Genomic DNA, 15,724 nt, shown 5'->3' with positions numbered 1-15,724 from the left:
GCCCCTAGGCCCCAACCTTCCGCCCCGCGCCCGCGCCGCCCGTTTCAGGCCCGTTTCAGGCCCGTTGGCACCGGGCTAACAGCTCCACCACGTCCGTCGCCCTGGACGCCTGCGGACCGCCCCAGGAGGCCCGGCCCCGCCTGCCCCGGCCCGCGCAGGTGAGCGGCGGCGCTCCCGCAGCTGTGCGTCCCCGGGCGCCCGCGCACCCTCTCTGGACTCCGCCCGGCCTGAGGGCGGGAGGACGCAGCCGCGGCGGCGGGGGCGCCCCCTAGAGGTTCGCGTGGGCCAAGGTTCGGACGGGCGCCGGAGCGCCTGTGTCGTGTGGGCCCGGATATCCAGGTGCATTTCCCAGGGGCCTGGGCGTCGAACCCTGAGCCGCTTCGCTGCGGGAATGCTCAGGGCTTCCCGGGGGGGGGGGGGGGTAGTGGGCGTTCCGGTGAGCTGAGAATGCGAGGGAGGAGGGCGTGTCCCTGCCCCCTGATACGCTTTGATTGGATTCTGGCCCACAGCATTCGTCTAACCCCGGCCGGGTTTCCCCCGGCTCTGGCTCCGGTGGGGCCAGAGCTCATCCCGGCTGTGGCCCCACGGGATGAGCCTCACTTTTCCTCATCTGGTGAATGGGCACTGGCCTTGCTCGGGCCCCCAGGAGCATCAGAGCTGGCCCTGAGCCAGGCCCTCCCTCCCCCTGGGGGCCCCGGCACCAGTGACCCAGACGCCAGCAGTCCCTGCCCTGGGAGGTTCCAGTTTCATCAGGCAGCCCAGACAGGGGAAGAAGCAGAGGAGAGAGGGTGATCAGAAATGGGATGGGGGATCCCGCAGGCAGAGGGGAAGCCCAGAGGAGGCGGCAGAACAAGGCTGGGCAGTAGGAGAAGTAGGGGCTGAGAGCCGAAGGGTGAGAAAGCTCCGGCCATGCGAGCAGGAATGGTGCTCCCGGCAGAGGGAACAGCGGGGCCAGGGCGTGGGGAGTAGGGAGCTGCTGAGTGCTGGGGGTGGGAGTCATTTGGGGAGCTGCCAAGGGCACGGAAGGACTAGGAGTGACCATGAACTAGCTGGTGGGAAGCCTCCGGGCTCTGTGGAGGGCTGGCGGTCCCTGCCCCAACACCACACTCAGACCTCTCAGCCCCTTGGTCCTCAAACACACTTTGAGACATGATGGAGAGCCCTGGGGCCCCATTTAGTCTGTCAACAAACATTGACTGAGCACCTGACCAGGCTGGGCGTGGTGTGCCGTGTGGGGATTGGGGCAGGAGGGGCAGCAGGGGGGCCCGGGAGGATGTGGGTGCGATCGGCCCCGGAGAGGTGATGGGGGACGACCATGGGGGGCCATGGGGGGCCATAGGGGTGGGGAGCAGCGGCCAGGTGACCGGCTGTAACGGGGAAGGACTCACAGCTGGTGACTGGACCTCCAGAACCTGGGGAGGGGACAGCAGATGGACGTGGGAGGTGACATTTCAAAGAAGGTGGAGTGGTGGGCACTGTCCGGCTGCCAGTGTGACCTCAGACCCCTCTCCTCGACAGCCCCACCAGCACGGGCAGCCTCGCGTACCGAGAAGACCTTGAGGAGGAGAAGAACTTGGGTGCATGTCTGGCCAAGCGCGGGCGCAGGGCTGGGGGTAGAGTGAGGGGGTGCCAGGGGGACCCTGACAAGGGGCGTTAGAGTGCAATGACTGAAGTGGGGAGATGGGAGGCCAAGCACGCGGTTCTCAGTGGGTTACAAAGAGTTCAAAATCCTATCACTGAAAGGTGGACTCAGGATTTGTGGGCCTGTGAGCCCAGAACTATCTGGGCAGGGAGTGGAGCCTCGGACACCTCGGCACCCGTCCCTGGGCCTCAGTTTACCCCTCTGTAGAAGGAATGTGCATGAGTGGGTCTCCCAGGGCCTAGGGATTGGCTCAAGGGGAGCCGGATGCTCAGATCCACCTGGGCTCCCCGAGTGCCTACTGTTGTGCAGGGGCCGCGTGGGCCCTCTCATCTGTTTACGGGCTGGATCCCCGGGGGGCCCCTTAGCCCTCCTCCGGGGTGTCATTAGCCCGTGTTTGTCCTCTCGGGCCTCAGAGTTCACCTGGGAGGTGCAAACCAACAACTGGTCCTACAACAACCAGTTCAAGGAGAAGGTCTTCCTGTGCTGGCAGAGGAAGAAGTACAAGGTGGGCAGGCCCAACCCCCGCGGGCCTCCGGGACCTGCCACCCAAGCTCTGCATGCTGGGTCAGTCCACTTAGTCCTGAGGACTGTAGCGCCGCCCTCGCCGAGTCGTGGGGTCCAGTGCTGGCGCTTCGCGTGTCTCCTCCGCCCTAAATAAGTTACTAGGCAACCTTCACGGTACAGCGTGTCCATTGGGCTCTACCTGAAACCCCCGGCCTGCGTCTCACGCGGGGAGTCCTGGGGTCACAGCTCGGCTCACTGGGTCTGCACCCGCGCTGGTCATGGCCGGAGGGAAGGGGGAGGCGGATGGGGCTGGGTGGGAACCCGGGCCCTCCTGGGCGGCGCCCCCATGCCGGCTGCCGGCTCTTGACCCAGAGGAACGTCATCCACAGGCCAAGTACAATGTCTTCTCCTTCCTGCCCTTGAACCTGTACGAGCAGTTCCACCGCATGTCCAGCCTCTACTTCCTTCTCATCATCATCCTCCAGGTGGGGCGGGTGGGGCAGCCCCAGGGGTCAGTGCCTGTGCCCACTCCACTCCTTCTACCTGCTCGAGCCACCTCCTCCAGGAAGCCCTCCCTTCCCACCTTCCCACGTGGCTCTGTAGACCCAGGGTGGTCCTACCCCGTGTTTGTCTGTGTGGCTGGTGAGTCAGTGTCCAGCCCCCCTCACACTGGGAGCACCCTCATGGCTGGGTCCCCACTGCCCAGCCCAGGGCCTGGCACACAGGAGGCGCTCAATATATGTTGGATGCTGAGGGTGCATGGGTGGCCCCTCCGGGTCTAAGGTGGCCTCCTGACCCCTTTGGCCCCAGCAGGCTGAGCTGATCCCAGAGGGCCAGGAGGAAGGATTAGGTTCTTGGGACCCGCCGGGTCACTTCCTGGCATCAGGCTGGTCATGGATGGAGATGGGTGAGGGATGGGCAGTTTCCAGTGCCTGCAGAAGAAAGGCCTGATGGAGTGGACCACGGAAGAGGCCTTGGCCGTGAGTCCCTGTGGGAAGGGAGGGTGGAGGGGCAGGTTCAAGGGCACAGGGACAGGAGGAGAAGGGCAGGAGAGGAGAGTGTGCAGAGAAATGGCCTCAGGTACCCAGGGCGGCCATGTACAGTTGATCAGGTTGTGCACTATTCTGCCCAGCACGCGCGCGCACACACACACACACACACACACACACACACACACGCTGGAGAGGGAGCCAAACTCCAAGCTGCACCTGCCCAAAGGGAATACCTTTTTCTCAGTCACGCAAGGACACCCTGTGGTTAGGCTTTTGTTCTGGTTGCTACCCCCCTATCCCAGCCAGGCCTAGTTTCCAGGACGTGCTTAGCCCTCTCTGCCCCAAAACTTTTGTCTCCGTGGGTGAAGCCCAAACGCCTTGGCCCAACTTTCCAGACTGTCTTTCTGTGTTCTGCTATCCTGTCTATCCTGGTCCCTCCTTGACCTCGCGGGGTTCCCCAGAACCCCAATTTCTGGCTTGCAGTTTCCTCCACGCTCAGGTGTTGCCTCAGGACCTTTGCACACGCTATTCCCTCTGCTAGGAATGCCTTCCTCCACTCTAGCGCTCAGTCACCATCCTTTGGTCCTCAAGGTTCAGCCATAGGTCCCCACCTCCAGGGAGCTGTTCCCGCCCCGACCCTGACATGGGGCTGTCCTGCCGTGCTGGCCCAGCCCTGACCCTGCAGGTCCCCAGCCTCACCCAGCACAGGGGCCAGTGGGGCTGCTTGGGGAAAGAAATGTCCTGTGTCCCTCCACACGGGGGCCTCCCAGACTGCCCTGTTCTACCTCTGCCGGGAAGTGGGTGGGGGGTGGGGCGCAGGCAGCTGGTCTGTGACCCACAACCGAGGAAGTGCAGTCAGAACCATGACCCAGAGCCCAGGAGCTCGACAGGACGGCTTGGCTTAACCGCCTATGGAGTGGATGGGGAAACTGAGGCACGAGAGGAGCACAGGCCTGTCTGGAGCTCCTGACCTGTCCAAGCTCAGCCGCTCAAGCCCACCTCCGGTCAGGAACAGAAGCAAGACCCCAGGCAACAGGCGAAGAGCCTGGGGGAGGGTTGGGGCGTAGGAGGGAAGGAAGGAGCCACGATGGGCCCCCCTGGGGCGAGCGAGCTCTGGGTCTTTCCTGGGGTCTGGAGACAGAGTCCCCAGGATCCTTACAGTTCCACCCACCCCAGAGGCCTCAGCTCCTTGAAAAATGAGGCAGAGGGAGGGGTCTGGGGCTGGGGGAGCCCTGACGGCGGAGGGCTCTGGCAGGGCTGCACCGAGTGTCTTGCGGAATAGTTAGAATTTGCCTGTGAGGTCTGGGGGCAAAACAGCTGGGCATCGGCGGGCGGAGGGTGGGGGGGGCAGGGGGCGGGCTGAGACAGAGCGGGTGTGGAGCAGGGCGGCACGTGGTCCTAGCTCCCCCTGCCCGGGAAGACAGACTGTGGGTGGTGGGTAGGTTGGGTGACCCCAGGCAGAGGGAGAGGTGCCCGGGTGAGGGGGCAGGGGCTGGCGGGGGTGCCAGCGCCGCCTGCCCGCCCGGGGCCCAGTCCTTGGCCGAGCAGACCCTGCGGACACTGTGCATGGCCTGCAAGGAGGTGGACGAAGACATGTACGAAGAGTGGTGCCAGCGGCACCAGGAAGCCAGCATCCTGCTGCAGAACCGTGCCCACGCCCTGCACCCGCTGTACGAGGAGATGGAGCAGAACCTCCAGGTGGGTGGAGCTCAGGGGGAGGGGCGCCCGCACCCCAGCTCCAGCCCCTCAGCCCCACCAGGGAGCTGGCTCCCTGCTCAGGCTGTCCCCACGCCCACCCCCGGCTGCTGGGAGCCACAGCCCTCGAGGACAGGCTCCAGGACGGTGTCCTCGACACCATCAAGTGTCTCAAGCAGGGGAACATCAAAGTGTGGGTTCCCACAGGGGACAAGCAAGGTGGGTCCCAGGGCGGCCACCCCCAACGTGGGGAGAAGGGAGGCGCGGGGAGAGCTCACCCCTGCCTGGGCACCACCGTCGGCCCATCTCTCTTTTTTTTCCAAAGATTTATTTTTGTTGTGGACCATTCTTAAAGTCTTTATTGAACTTGTTACAGTATTGCTTCTGTTTTATATGTTGGTTTTTTGGCCACAAGGCATGTGGGATCTTAGCTCCCAGACCAGGGATCGAACCTGCACTCCCTGCATTGGAAGGCGAAGTCTTAACCACTGGACCGCCAGGGAAGTCCTGGCCTATCCCTCTTGTCTGAGTTCAGCATTGCCCTCCACCTTGTCCCTGCGAAGGGAGGACCGGGAACAATGGACTGGGGTCCCCTGGGCGCCTCCCTCGGGCGGGCCGGTGCCATGCTCAGCGTCTCCTTGGGGTTTGGCCCCCTGGCAGCGCCATGCAGTGGGGCCCTCATTACCCCTGCCTCATAGATGACCCAGCGGGGCTCAGAGAGCATGGGCACCTGCCGCAGTTGCTCAGCCACCCAGGAGCCAAGCTGGAATGGAACCTCAGGTCCTGTGGCCGTGGAGCCATGACTCCACTCCAGTGAGGCTTCTCCGGGGCCCCACTGGGCATGGGTGCCTGCAGGGCTGCATTAGAACTTCTGCGGACAGGAGGCACGTACACACAAAATATTTAGGATGACGTTTAACAGCTGTGCTGGAGTAAAGACAAATATCCAGGCTGCATTTTTATATTCATTTTTTTCCCTCTTCTTTATTTTTTTTAAACAAATTAATTCATTTTTGTGGGTTCCTGGAAGTGCCTTGGGGCCCTAAGCACGATATGTCTAACGATCCCTTGGCCCTGGCCCCAGACCCACCTCTCACTGGCAGCCCAGCTCCAGCCAGGCAAGTGGAATGGAGCCCCCTCTGCTCAGAGCTGCAACCAAAGTCTCAGGGCTGACTCTCATTGGCTGGCCTGGTCACATGCCCTCCTCCAAACCAATTGCTGTGGCCAGGGGGAGGGGCATGCTGCTGTGATGGGCAGAGTGGGCATGGCCGCCAGGCAGGGGGCTGTGGAGGGGCTGATCTGGGCTGGTTTGCAGAGACAGCGGTGAACATCGGCTTTGCCTGCCAGCTGCTCTTGGAAAACATGATAATTCTGGAGGAGAAGGAGATTGTGTAAGACGTGGGGGTTGGGTGGTTGGGTGCATGAGCCTGTGTTGGGGGGGTCAGGGTTGGGGCAGGGCACCACCCATGGCCCAGGCATGGCTCTGGGGTCTGCAGAATGCCCTCAGCCTCTGCCTGGTGGGGCTCCCAGAGGGGGAAACCAAGGCACAGCTGGGGAGTGGGTGCAAGGAAGCCCGTGCGGCTGGTGTGGCTGAGCCCCTGCTGGACCCCTGCAGGCAGATCCTGGAGGTCTACTGGGAGAGCAGCAATAGCCTGCAGGGTGGCAAGAAGGGCCACCTGAACAAACAGCTCCCCCTGCAGGTCAAAATGGCCTTGGTCATTAACGGGGAGTTCCTGGTCAGTGTCAGCTCAGGGTGGGCAGCGGGGCCCTGGTACCTGGGAGGGGGCTGGGGACGGCCTCCACCAAAAGGCCCCCAGATGTGGTATTGGACCAGCCAAGGCGAAGGGCCTGAAGCGTCACACCGAGAGATGGTTCTCAGCAGGGCGAGAGCAAGGGAAGGACGCAGTCAGGTCCAGCCCGGAGGAGGGCCCAGTCGGGGCGTTCCTGGAGGGCAGCGGTGCAGCTGAGTGACGCGCCCCCTGTCCCCCGCGGGCCAGGACCAGCTGCTGCTGTCCCTGCGCACGGAGCCCCGGGCCCTGGTCCAGAACGTGAGCTTGGAAGAGGAGGAGCCCTGGCAGGAGCCCAGAGAGGAGAGGGCGGACTTATTGCAGGCCAGACGCCTGTCCCTGGTGTGACGGTTCGTGGGTGGTGGGCAGCAGCGCGCGGGGAGGCCGGTGGCTGGCAGCAGGCGGGGGTGGTAGCTGAGGGGCCCGGGGCCGACAGGCTGCGTGTGCCCCTGCAGCTGCGGACATCGGCATGGGGCTGGCGGGTCAGGAGGGCATGCAGGCGGTGCAGAACAGCGACTATGTGCTGGCCCAGTTCTGCTTCCTGCGGCGGCGGCTGCTGGTGCATGGCCGTTGGTCCTACACGCGCGTCTGCGAGTTCCTGCGCTACTTTGTCTACAAGACGCTGGCCAGCATGATGGTCCAGATCTGGTTCGCTTTCTACAGCGGCTTCACTGCCCAGGTGCGCTGGAGGGAACTCCCCTCTTGGGGCGGGGGGGCCGGGGGGGTGGGCTCTGGGATTGCCGTGTCCTTCCCATAGCCTCCAGGAAGGCAGCAGGCAGGCTCACACTCGGGTCATCACGGGGCAGAGTTGCCTGAAGTCACAGAGCAGCACAGACTTTTATTTGGCCGCATTCATAGAGGTAGAGATTCCAGATGAAGGGAAGGGATGGTTCCACGCCCAGCTCAGTGCCAAGCCTTTTCAGGGATATTTGGCAAATTTGAGCTTTGGAGCAAGGGCAGGACAGGTGCTCCAAATATACATCCTTCAAGGGGAGACAATGAGAGCTTGAACTTGAGAGAAGATAAGACTATGGGGGCTGGCTCCCTAACTTCAAGACTCTTGACAGTATCATGGTGAATACTGGCTGTGCTCTCCAGAGCGTTAGAGGAGTTGTAGGGCAGTGATGTCCCCTGTGTGTAAGGAAATTGTCTGAAGATAGACTACAGTGAGAGGGAATGAGCTCCCCATCACTAATGCCAAGGTATTTGAGAGAGAGCTTTACAGCAGCAGCCCTCATAAATATATATATGTATATATATATATTTATAATTATTACTTTTTTTTTTTTTTTTTTTTGCGGTACGCAGGCCTCTCCCTGCTGTGGCCTCTCCCGTCGCAGAGCACAGGCGCCGGACGCGCAGGCTCAGCGGCCATGGCTCACGGGCCCAGCCGCTCCACGGCATGTGGGATCCTCCCGGACCGGGGCACGACCCCGTGTCCCCTGCATCGGCAGGCGGACTCTCAACCACTGCGCCACCAGGGAAGCCCATAAATATATATTTTTGCTTTACTTTTTATTTCTAGATATTTTCTTCTTTTAGATGCTGCTCTAAATGGAATTGTTTCTTTAATTCACTTTTGAGATTGCTTATTGCTGGTATATAGAAACAGTTTTGTGTGTGTGTTGATCTGTGTGCCCTTCAGCTTTGTTGAATTTGTTTATTGGCTCTAGTAGCTTTCCTGTGAATCCTTTGGGATTTTCTGCATATAGATCCTGTCCTCTGGAAATAGAAATAGTTTTACCTCTCCCTTTCCAATTTGGATACTTTGAATTTCTTTTTCCTGCCTAATTGCTCTGGCTAGGACTTCCAGTGCAATGTTGAATTGCCATGGTGAAAGCAGGCACCTTTGTCTTGTTCCTGATCTTAGAGGGGACAGTGTCCAGTCTTTCTGTATTTGTTAATTGGCATTCTTCCATGGGAAGAACTGTTCCTTCTCCCCTATTTATTTATTCAATTATTTATTTCTATCAGTGTGGACTCATGGGTGTTTATTTTATTCTATGCTTTGTTGCTCAAGTTGTCCCCGATTTGCCCCTTTGCCACGTGCCTGCTCTCCTCTGAGTACATCCTCACTTCCTGGTGCTACAAGAGGTTCCAGGCCCATTTTGTCTTTTCCGTGCCCCAACCCTGGAATGAGCCATTCCCATATGGAGCCCTGGTTCTCTTCACCAGAGAATGGTAGTTAGACACCAAGATCCAAGTGCTTAGTGTGGTCATTTTGCTACTGGGATGCCATTATCCTCTCGGTAGACAGAGCTAGGAAATGCACACATATTAACCCATGTTTAGATGCAAATCTATATCTCTATCGACACCTATCCATCTATCTATTTTTGTGTATGTGAGTTCACACTGATACCTCTGCTTCCTGACCCACAGAACAAGGCTCAGCTTAGCCTTTTCCGTTTACTGCTTTGTGACTCTTATCTCTGATGGTGAGAAACTTGATTCTGGTAAAAAAGTTCGATCGTTACTTATTTGCTCAATCCCACAATGCACATAAAGTGGTTTTTGGAACTGAAACTGACATTCTTTTAACTAGTCTGGATTCGTGCATTCGGGAAGGGAGGTGGGCTATTTGTCTCTGAGGTCTCTTCCAACTCTTCTACCCATCAGTGATTTCCTAAATCGAAAATGATCTAAAAACACACTCTCTAGCCGTTTTCCCTCCTGTAGCTTTTTATTGAAGTCATCCACTTAGAACAGGCTCAAAGGTGCTGCTTTAAAAGAATTAGACCAGGGCTTCCCTGGTGGCGCAGTGGTTGAGAGTCCGCCTGCCGATGCAGGGGACGTGGGCTCGTGCCCCGGTCCGGGAAGATCCCACGTGCCGTGGAGCGGCTGGGCCCGTGAGCCATGGCCGCTGAGCCTGCGCGTCCGGAGCCTGTGCTCCGCAACGGGAGAGGCCACAACAGCGAGAGGCCCGCGTACCGAAAAAAAAGGACAAATACTGTCTGATCCCACTCACAGGGTATCCCTGGGGGAGTCACATCCATAGAGACAGGAAGTAGATGGTGGCGGCCAGGGACTGGGGGAGGGGGTGGGGAGTCAGTGTTTCTTGGGGACAGAGCTTCAGTTTGGGAAGATGAGAAAGTTCTGGAGATGATGGCGGGGATGGTTGCACGACAGTGTGAATGTGCTTAATGCCACCAAGCTGTGCACTTAAAAATGGTTGAAATGGTACATTTTATGTTATGTGTATTTTACCACAGTGAAAAAAGGTGGGGGAGAGGACTCACTGGCTCATAAAATCAGAATCTAGAAGGATGGGTCGCAGCTGGGCTGGGCCCCAGAATTGACTGGAATGGTGGACTAGGACATGGCCACAAACCTGCCACCTTCACCCACACAGGCTGGACATTGGGCTGCCCCAGACTCTGATTGGCTGATCCAAAGTCAGGTCCTAGGGAAGGAATCTGATTGGCTGGTCCAAAGTCACGTCCCATGGGACTTCCCTGGGGGTCCAGTGGTTAGAACTCTGCACTTCCATGGCAAGGGGCACAGGTTCGATCCCTAGTTGGGGAAGTAGGATCCCACATGCTGCGCGGTGTGGCCAAAGAAAAAGAGAAAAAAGTCAGGTCCCACGGAGGACTCCATGGGTCAACTTGGGTAGGAAAGAGCCTGGCCAATCCATGGTGGCAAAGGGCTCTGATTGGCCCCCACTGGAGGGGCAGGTGACCCGAAAGCAGTCAACATGGCTCAGGAGCCTGATGACTCCTGCTTTCCCCTTTGCTCTGTAGAAGGAGGAGGAGAGCATCACCGTGGAGCCCATACCCCATGTCCTCCAGGAGGCACAGACCCGGCACTCCAGCTATGCCTTCTCCCACCGGGAGGGCTATGCGGACCTCATCACACAGGGCACAATTCTGTGGAGGTCACCAGGGGTCAACAGCGACATGCTGGTTGGTCACACGAGGCCACCTGATGAGCTGCCCTCAAGCATGGAGGAGTCCTCCTGGTACCCCAGGAGGATGTCGTTCCTGGGGAGGAACAGGTGCCAGCACCAGGGGCAGGTGTCCTCTGAGGATGTTCAGCCTGCCTCTGAGGTGAGCTCATCCTTGCCTGTGGATGGGCAGTCCTCTCCTTATCAGGAGAGCCAGCACTCTCTCACCGAAAACCGGCTGTCCGGGTCTCTCCAGGAGAAGTTGCCGAAGAGGCAGGAGAGGTCACTGTCATAGGAACCGTGGCCATATACTCCCCAAAGTCTGCCACCAACCAAGGAGACACCACTATCAGCGGAGGAGAGCCAGATGACTTCTTCTGAGAGCCAGATGCTGCCTTCAAGCCAGCTGTCTTTGAAGAGCCAGTCAGCACACTTGCAGGAGAAGACATTCCTCTGGAACATCCGGAAACTGTCCTGGAAGAACTGGCCATACACCTGGCAAAAGGAGTCCGGGCCCTCCCAAGGAGGGGACGGTGCCAGTTTCCAACTCGAACCTCACTGCTCTGATGGAAACTCCACCACCAACTGCGAGAGGATCATCCACCAGCGAGCAGCCGATGGCGGTGGAGCCCTCCCCTGTGCAGAAGCAGCCGTCGCCCATGGAGTGGCTGCCAGGGCCCAGTGAGGGTCAAACCCCACCTGATTCGGCAGGGCTGCCGCCCTCACCTGAGGAACAGCAGTGACTGCCCAGGCTTAGTAAGTGTCACCCAGCATCGTGAGGCCTTCCCCCAAAGACAGGGGCTCCACCTGCTCCTCTTTCTCTAATAAGCCACTGTCTGTCTGACCCCAGGTCTCCTTGAGGCTCTCTCTTCCTATACTTCTTTCTGTGATGTCCCATGAAATAGTTCTTTTCTGGTTTTAAAAATCAAAACACTGACCTCTAGTGGCCTGATGGGGGATTTGCAGGGAAAGCTGCGTTTCTTTGGGTTTCTTTACCCTGGGGCAATGTGGATAAAAGCTTTATTGCTCTCAGAAGGGAGAAAGGTGCTGAGCAGACTCTGCTTACCAGCCCTGGCTTCCTGCCTGCAGCCTGCTGGCCTATCTCAGGGCAGTTTATAAGGTCCAGTCCTGACACCACCCAGCCTTTTCCTCCACTGGGCTGCCCTGGTTTCTTCTCAAACAAACCACCTTACACTTTAGGCTCCAGAAGGCAGTGGTCCGTGACACCTCAGAAGCAGAGCCCAGCAAGATCCGAGGCTCAGGTGGCCCAAAGGCCCTGTGGAGGCAGGGGCTCAGGGAGGGCTGAGTTCAGAGCAGAGAGGGGTGGGCTGGGAGAGGCCCGCTTCCACTTTCCCTCGTCCCCTTCCTCCTTCATAGAGGGTGAGCCCCATGCCTCCCACTCCTGCACCAGCCCCTCCCCGCCCCTCACCATTCAGCAAAGGCACAAGCCCAGGTGAGTGACTAGAAAATAATTTATTGGAGGGAAACAAAACAACAAATCCAGCACAGCAATGGTTCACAACGATGATGATATATATTTTTTAAACTTTTAAGCCTGTCGCCTGAGGGTAGGGTGGAGGGGGCCTCTGTTCCCTCTAGCCCTGGGGGTTCGGGGGAGGACTTTGGATGACCCAAATCGTGTGTCCCCTGAAAGCAGCCCTAGTGTCCAGTTGTGATTACACACTCAGGGCCACGTGGCCTCCTGGCCGCTCTCACCCCTGGTGGAGACAATCCTCCCAAAGACCAGCCCTTGGGGGGCCTGCCAGGGATACAGGAGGAGACCAGGGAGCTGATGGGCTGGTGTGGCTGAAACTGCTTTGGGCCAAGAATGTGAGTGTCCCCAGTTCCAGCCGGTGCAGGGGCCCCGGAACACGCCCCACCCCCACCCCCCGCCCTCATTGCAGGTGGGTTGAACCTGCACCCCCAGGCCCAGCCCTCCAAACTTGGGCCTTCTGTCCTTCAGGGTGTGAGAGACCCCCTTTGGCCACCCAAACCCACCTTACCTGGGGCCTGTCCTGGAAAGTGGGCTCTCCCCTGGTGGGAGCGTGGGCCCCGTGGCAGAAGAGTCACAGTCCGGGAGACTGTCCCAGAGCCCCCTTTCATGATTTTTTGGGGGCCCCTTTGTTCTCTGGGTACCAGTGGGGGCTGGGAGGGAGGGCTCCACAGGTGTGCACCCCCTACCTCCCAGGCCAGACAGAAAGGTGAAGGCCAGGCCTGAGGGAGCTGGGGCGTGTGGGTGGAGCCCGGGCAGGTGCCTGCCTTGGGGGGGTTGTCTCAGGAGGGCCCTTCAGATCTGAGGAAGTAGGGGTACACCCCGCCCCCCACCAACCTAGGCGACAAGACTCGAATTGGTTGATTGTCTGTCTCCTCTGAACAAGACACTTGGGAATTCATGCTAACGTGAGACCGACCGACCGAGCGGGGGGCCCGAGGTGGCAGTGACGCCCACTGGTGCCCCAGGACCAGGAGCCGGAGGGACTCTGGTGCCAGGAGCTGGAGGCCCCGCCACCGGCCGCCTTCCTTCTGCACCTGAGGCCCGTCCTCCCACCGCCGGCTAGACACAGATCCTTGGAAAGGGGGGAAAGTAACACAGAGCAGCGCCGAGGAGCACCGAACAGCACCGACTGGGGCATGAAACACAAGATGCGACACGGAATCCCGGGGCTCCGGCCCCGCGGCCCCGCCCCACCCCCACCCTTCCACCTAGTACATTATCTTCAAGAAAAAGTACATTAGTCATGCATCAAATCAAATTCCATTGCGTCTTTTTTTTTCATTTTTCTTCCTTTTTTTTTTCTTAAATTACATTTGAACACAGAACACATAGAATAATAAATACTCTTATAAGACATGACTTCAAAAAACAAGAAACAGAACACGCCAGAGAACAGAAAGGTATCCAACGCTCTCTCTCTCCTCTCTTTCCTAAAGGACTCATTGAAATAAGAAATCTGTAAACGCCGCAGGTCCTTCCTCGTGCGCTCCCAGACTCTCTCTCTCGCTCATGCTCCCCCGGCCCTTTGCCTCTGACCACCCAGCTTCCCCTGCCCTGACATTCAACGCGTCTCCCACGGAGCTCACCAAAAGAAATGACATACCATCGTCTGCAAAATTATAATTTAACGGTATAAAGCTTCAAGTCACGTATTCCAAAAACTAGCTAAGGATTTTTTTTTAATCACATAAACTATACATTAAATATCTTGAGGTATTTCAGAGAAAATTGTCAAAGGCTCGAAGGAGCTGTGCTGGAGGTGTCATTCCCTGTGTGGAGAATGGTCTTTGGTATGTGACAACCAGCTGGGTGTTGGGGCAAGCGGGGCTGGGCGGGGCGTCAGAAGGGAGATGGTGTGTGTGCACGTGTATGCGTGCGTGTGTGCATATGTAATAGGAGGGTGTTTGAAAGGGACGCAGGGGTCAGGGACGCTTCTGTGACCCATGTCACTGGGGCTTGAGGGGTCCCGTCACCAGAAAGGTCCCATGTCCATTCCTAAGTGTCCAACACGGGACAAACCCAGGAGGCCCTGGCCTCTGACGCTTGGGTCTTGAATGCAGGACCAGCAAGTGACTTAACCAGCAGAGAATCCCCGTCCCCCAAAAGCAGGTGCTCTCTCAAGTGGGGCCCACGTGTTCGTGGCAGGCTGAGGGAGGGGCCGTGTCCACCCAGACCCCAGCTCCCAGTGTGGTGGGACCAGTGTGTGCACAGGAGTGTGTACGTGTGTCTGGGGGGAGGGGTTGTTGCTGAGCGGGAACGGGGACCCTTAGGATTCTGCCCCAACACCCAAAGGTTCTAGAAGCATCACTCAGATCCGGTTGCTTGAAAAGCGGGGAGAATAGCGAGTCGATAAGGACAAGAGAGCATCTCACACACGTCTTTGGTTCAAGAAAAAGGCACTCATCGACCTCACCACCCTCTCCCTCCCTCCCACTCTCTCTCTCTGTCTCTCTCTCTCTGTCTCTCTTTCTCTCTCTGCTCTCTCTGGTGGTGGACAGGTGGCACCTGGGGGGCAGGGCCCAAAGCAGACCCTCGCCCACACCTGGTCCCCAGGTGAGGGAATCCTAGCATCCAGCACAAGTCCTTGGGGGAAATCTTTGGTATCAGGCGTGATTTTTCCAATCACAGACATGAACATTTGAGTGAGGTAGCCTTTACCTGGGGAGGAGGAGGGGCATTTCATTAGAAATGTCTCTTGCATTCTCAAAGGGGAGGGGTGTGGCCACCTCTCTGGGAGGCGGTGGTCAGGGGGTGGGAGGTGGTGGTCGGGGGTGGGAGGCGGTTTTGTGGGGAGAGGTTCCTTCTAGCCTCCAGCTCTTGAGCCCTGGGCGGGGGAGCAGGCTCTTGGGATCCAGCTGCCGGCCAGTCCTGGAGGTCACCTGGAGAGGGTGAGCAGGGGAGGGGGGCGTGCTCATCTTCATTTCTGACCCTTCCTTCCCCTTTGTCATTTTTTGTTTTTCTTTTGGCAAAAATTAGAGCAAGCAGATTCCACCTTGTTCATCATCTTCTTTCTCTCTTTGGAGAAAAAGCAGCAGCAGGACCGGTTCACCCCTGCGCCCCTGCAGGCCCAGCGCCGCACCCCCGAGCGCTGGGAGGTGGGGGAAGTTCCGGGGGGTCCCGAGCAGAGGGCGACGCCGCGACCCCAGCGAGCAGAGGCTCAGGTGTGCCCTGCTCTTCCGGGGCCCGTTTCTCCGTGGAATCTGGGTGTTTTCTTCTGTTTCCTGGGGTCTGTCTCTCCCCGCGCGTCATTCATCAAGGTGCCTAGCGGTAAAGTGAACTGGCAGAGGGATGTGGGGAGGGAGGCGTCTGGAATTACCCGCTTGTTTGAGCTGCCGTCCCCTCCGCTCTGGGACAGGGTGGGGAAGGGTGCTCGCCGGTGGGTGCTGGGCGGTCGCCACTGCAGGGCACCCCCGCCCCCAGACGTTAAGGCAGGCAATTCTTGGCACAAGGAATCCCGGCTGCCGGGAGGGGCGGCTGGGTCTTGGCTGCGGAGGCAGTTCTGCCGGCGGACCCGGGGTGGTCTTGGTGGGGTGGGGGCAGTGTGAGGCTCCAGCTCGACGTGGGCTTTGGCGACTTTGGAGGGGTTGAGATCTCGGGGAAGGGTCCGTGCCGGGGGTTTGGGGGGGTACCATTGTAGAGGAAGCCTCCCTGCCTCCTTCCGTGGGGTCGGGGGGCCGGCGAAGGAGGGATTATTCTTTAAATTCCTTTTTTAAATACCCGGTTTGT

The 15,724-nt window shown here is 58.8% G+C and overlaps 1 protein-coding gene across 1 annotated transcript; it reads left to right on the top strand.

The window, feature by feature from the left end:
* Positions 1-79: 79 nt before the first annotated feature.
* ATP8B3 (ATPase phospholipid transporting 8B3) lies at positions 80-13,621 on the top strand (the record flags this gene model as incomplete). The annotated part of the gene is given in 14 exon segments (XM_073801971.1): positions 80-339; positions 1,519-1,577; positions 2,056-2,147; positions 2,519-2,531; positions 2,534-2,925; positions 4,672-4,840; positions 4,918-5,052; positions 6,149-6,224; positions 6,449-6,569; positions 6,831-6,962; positions 7,057-7,299; positions 7,929-8,138; positions 10,361-11,011; positions 11,013-13,621. Coding segments are annotated over 14 exon segments (2,787 nt in total), but the record flags the coding sequence as incomplete, so codon positions are not given.
* Between the last annotated feature and the right edge of the window lie 2,103 nt (positions 13,622-15,724).

This window comes from Tursiops truncatus, chromosome 3 (assembly GCF_011762595.2).
Source record: "Tursiops truncatus isolate mTurTru1 chromosome 3, mTurTru1.mat.Y, whole genome shotgun sequence".
Classification (NCBI taxonomy): Eukaryota; Metazoa; Chordata; class Mammalia; order Artiodactyla; family Delphinidae; genus Tursiops; species Tursiops truncatus.
Note: the sequence above shows the minus strand (reverse complement) of the source record. Positions and strands in the feature narration are given on the sequence as shown.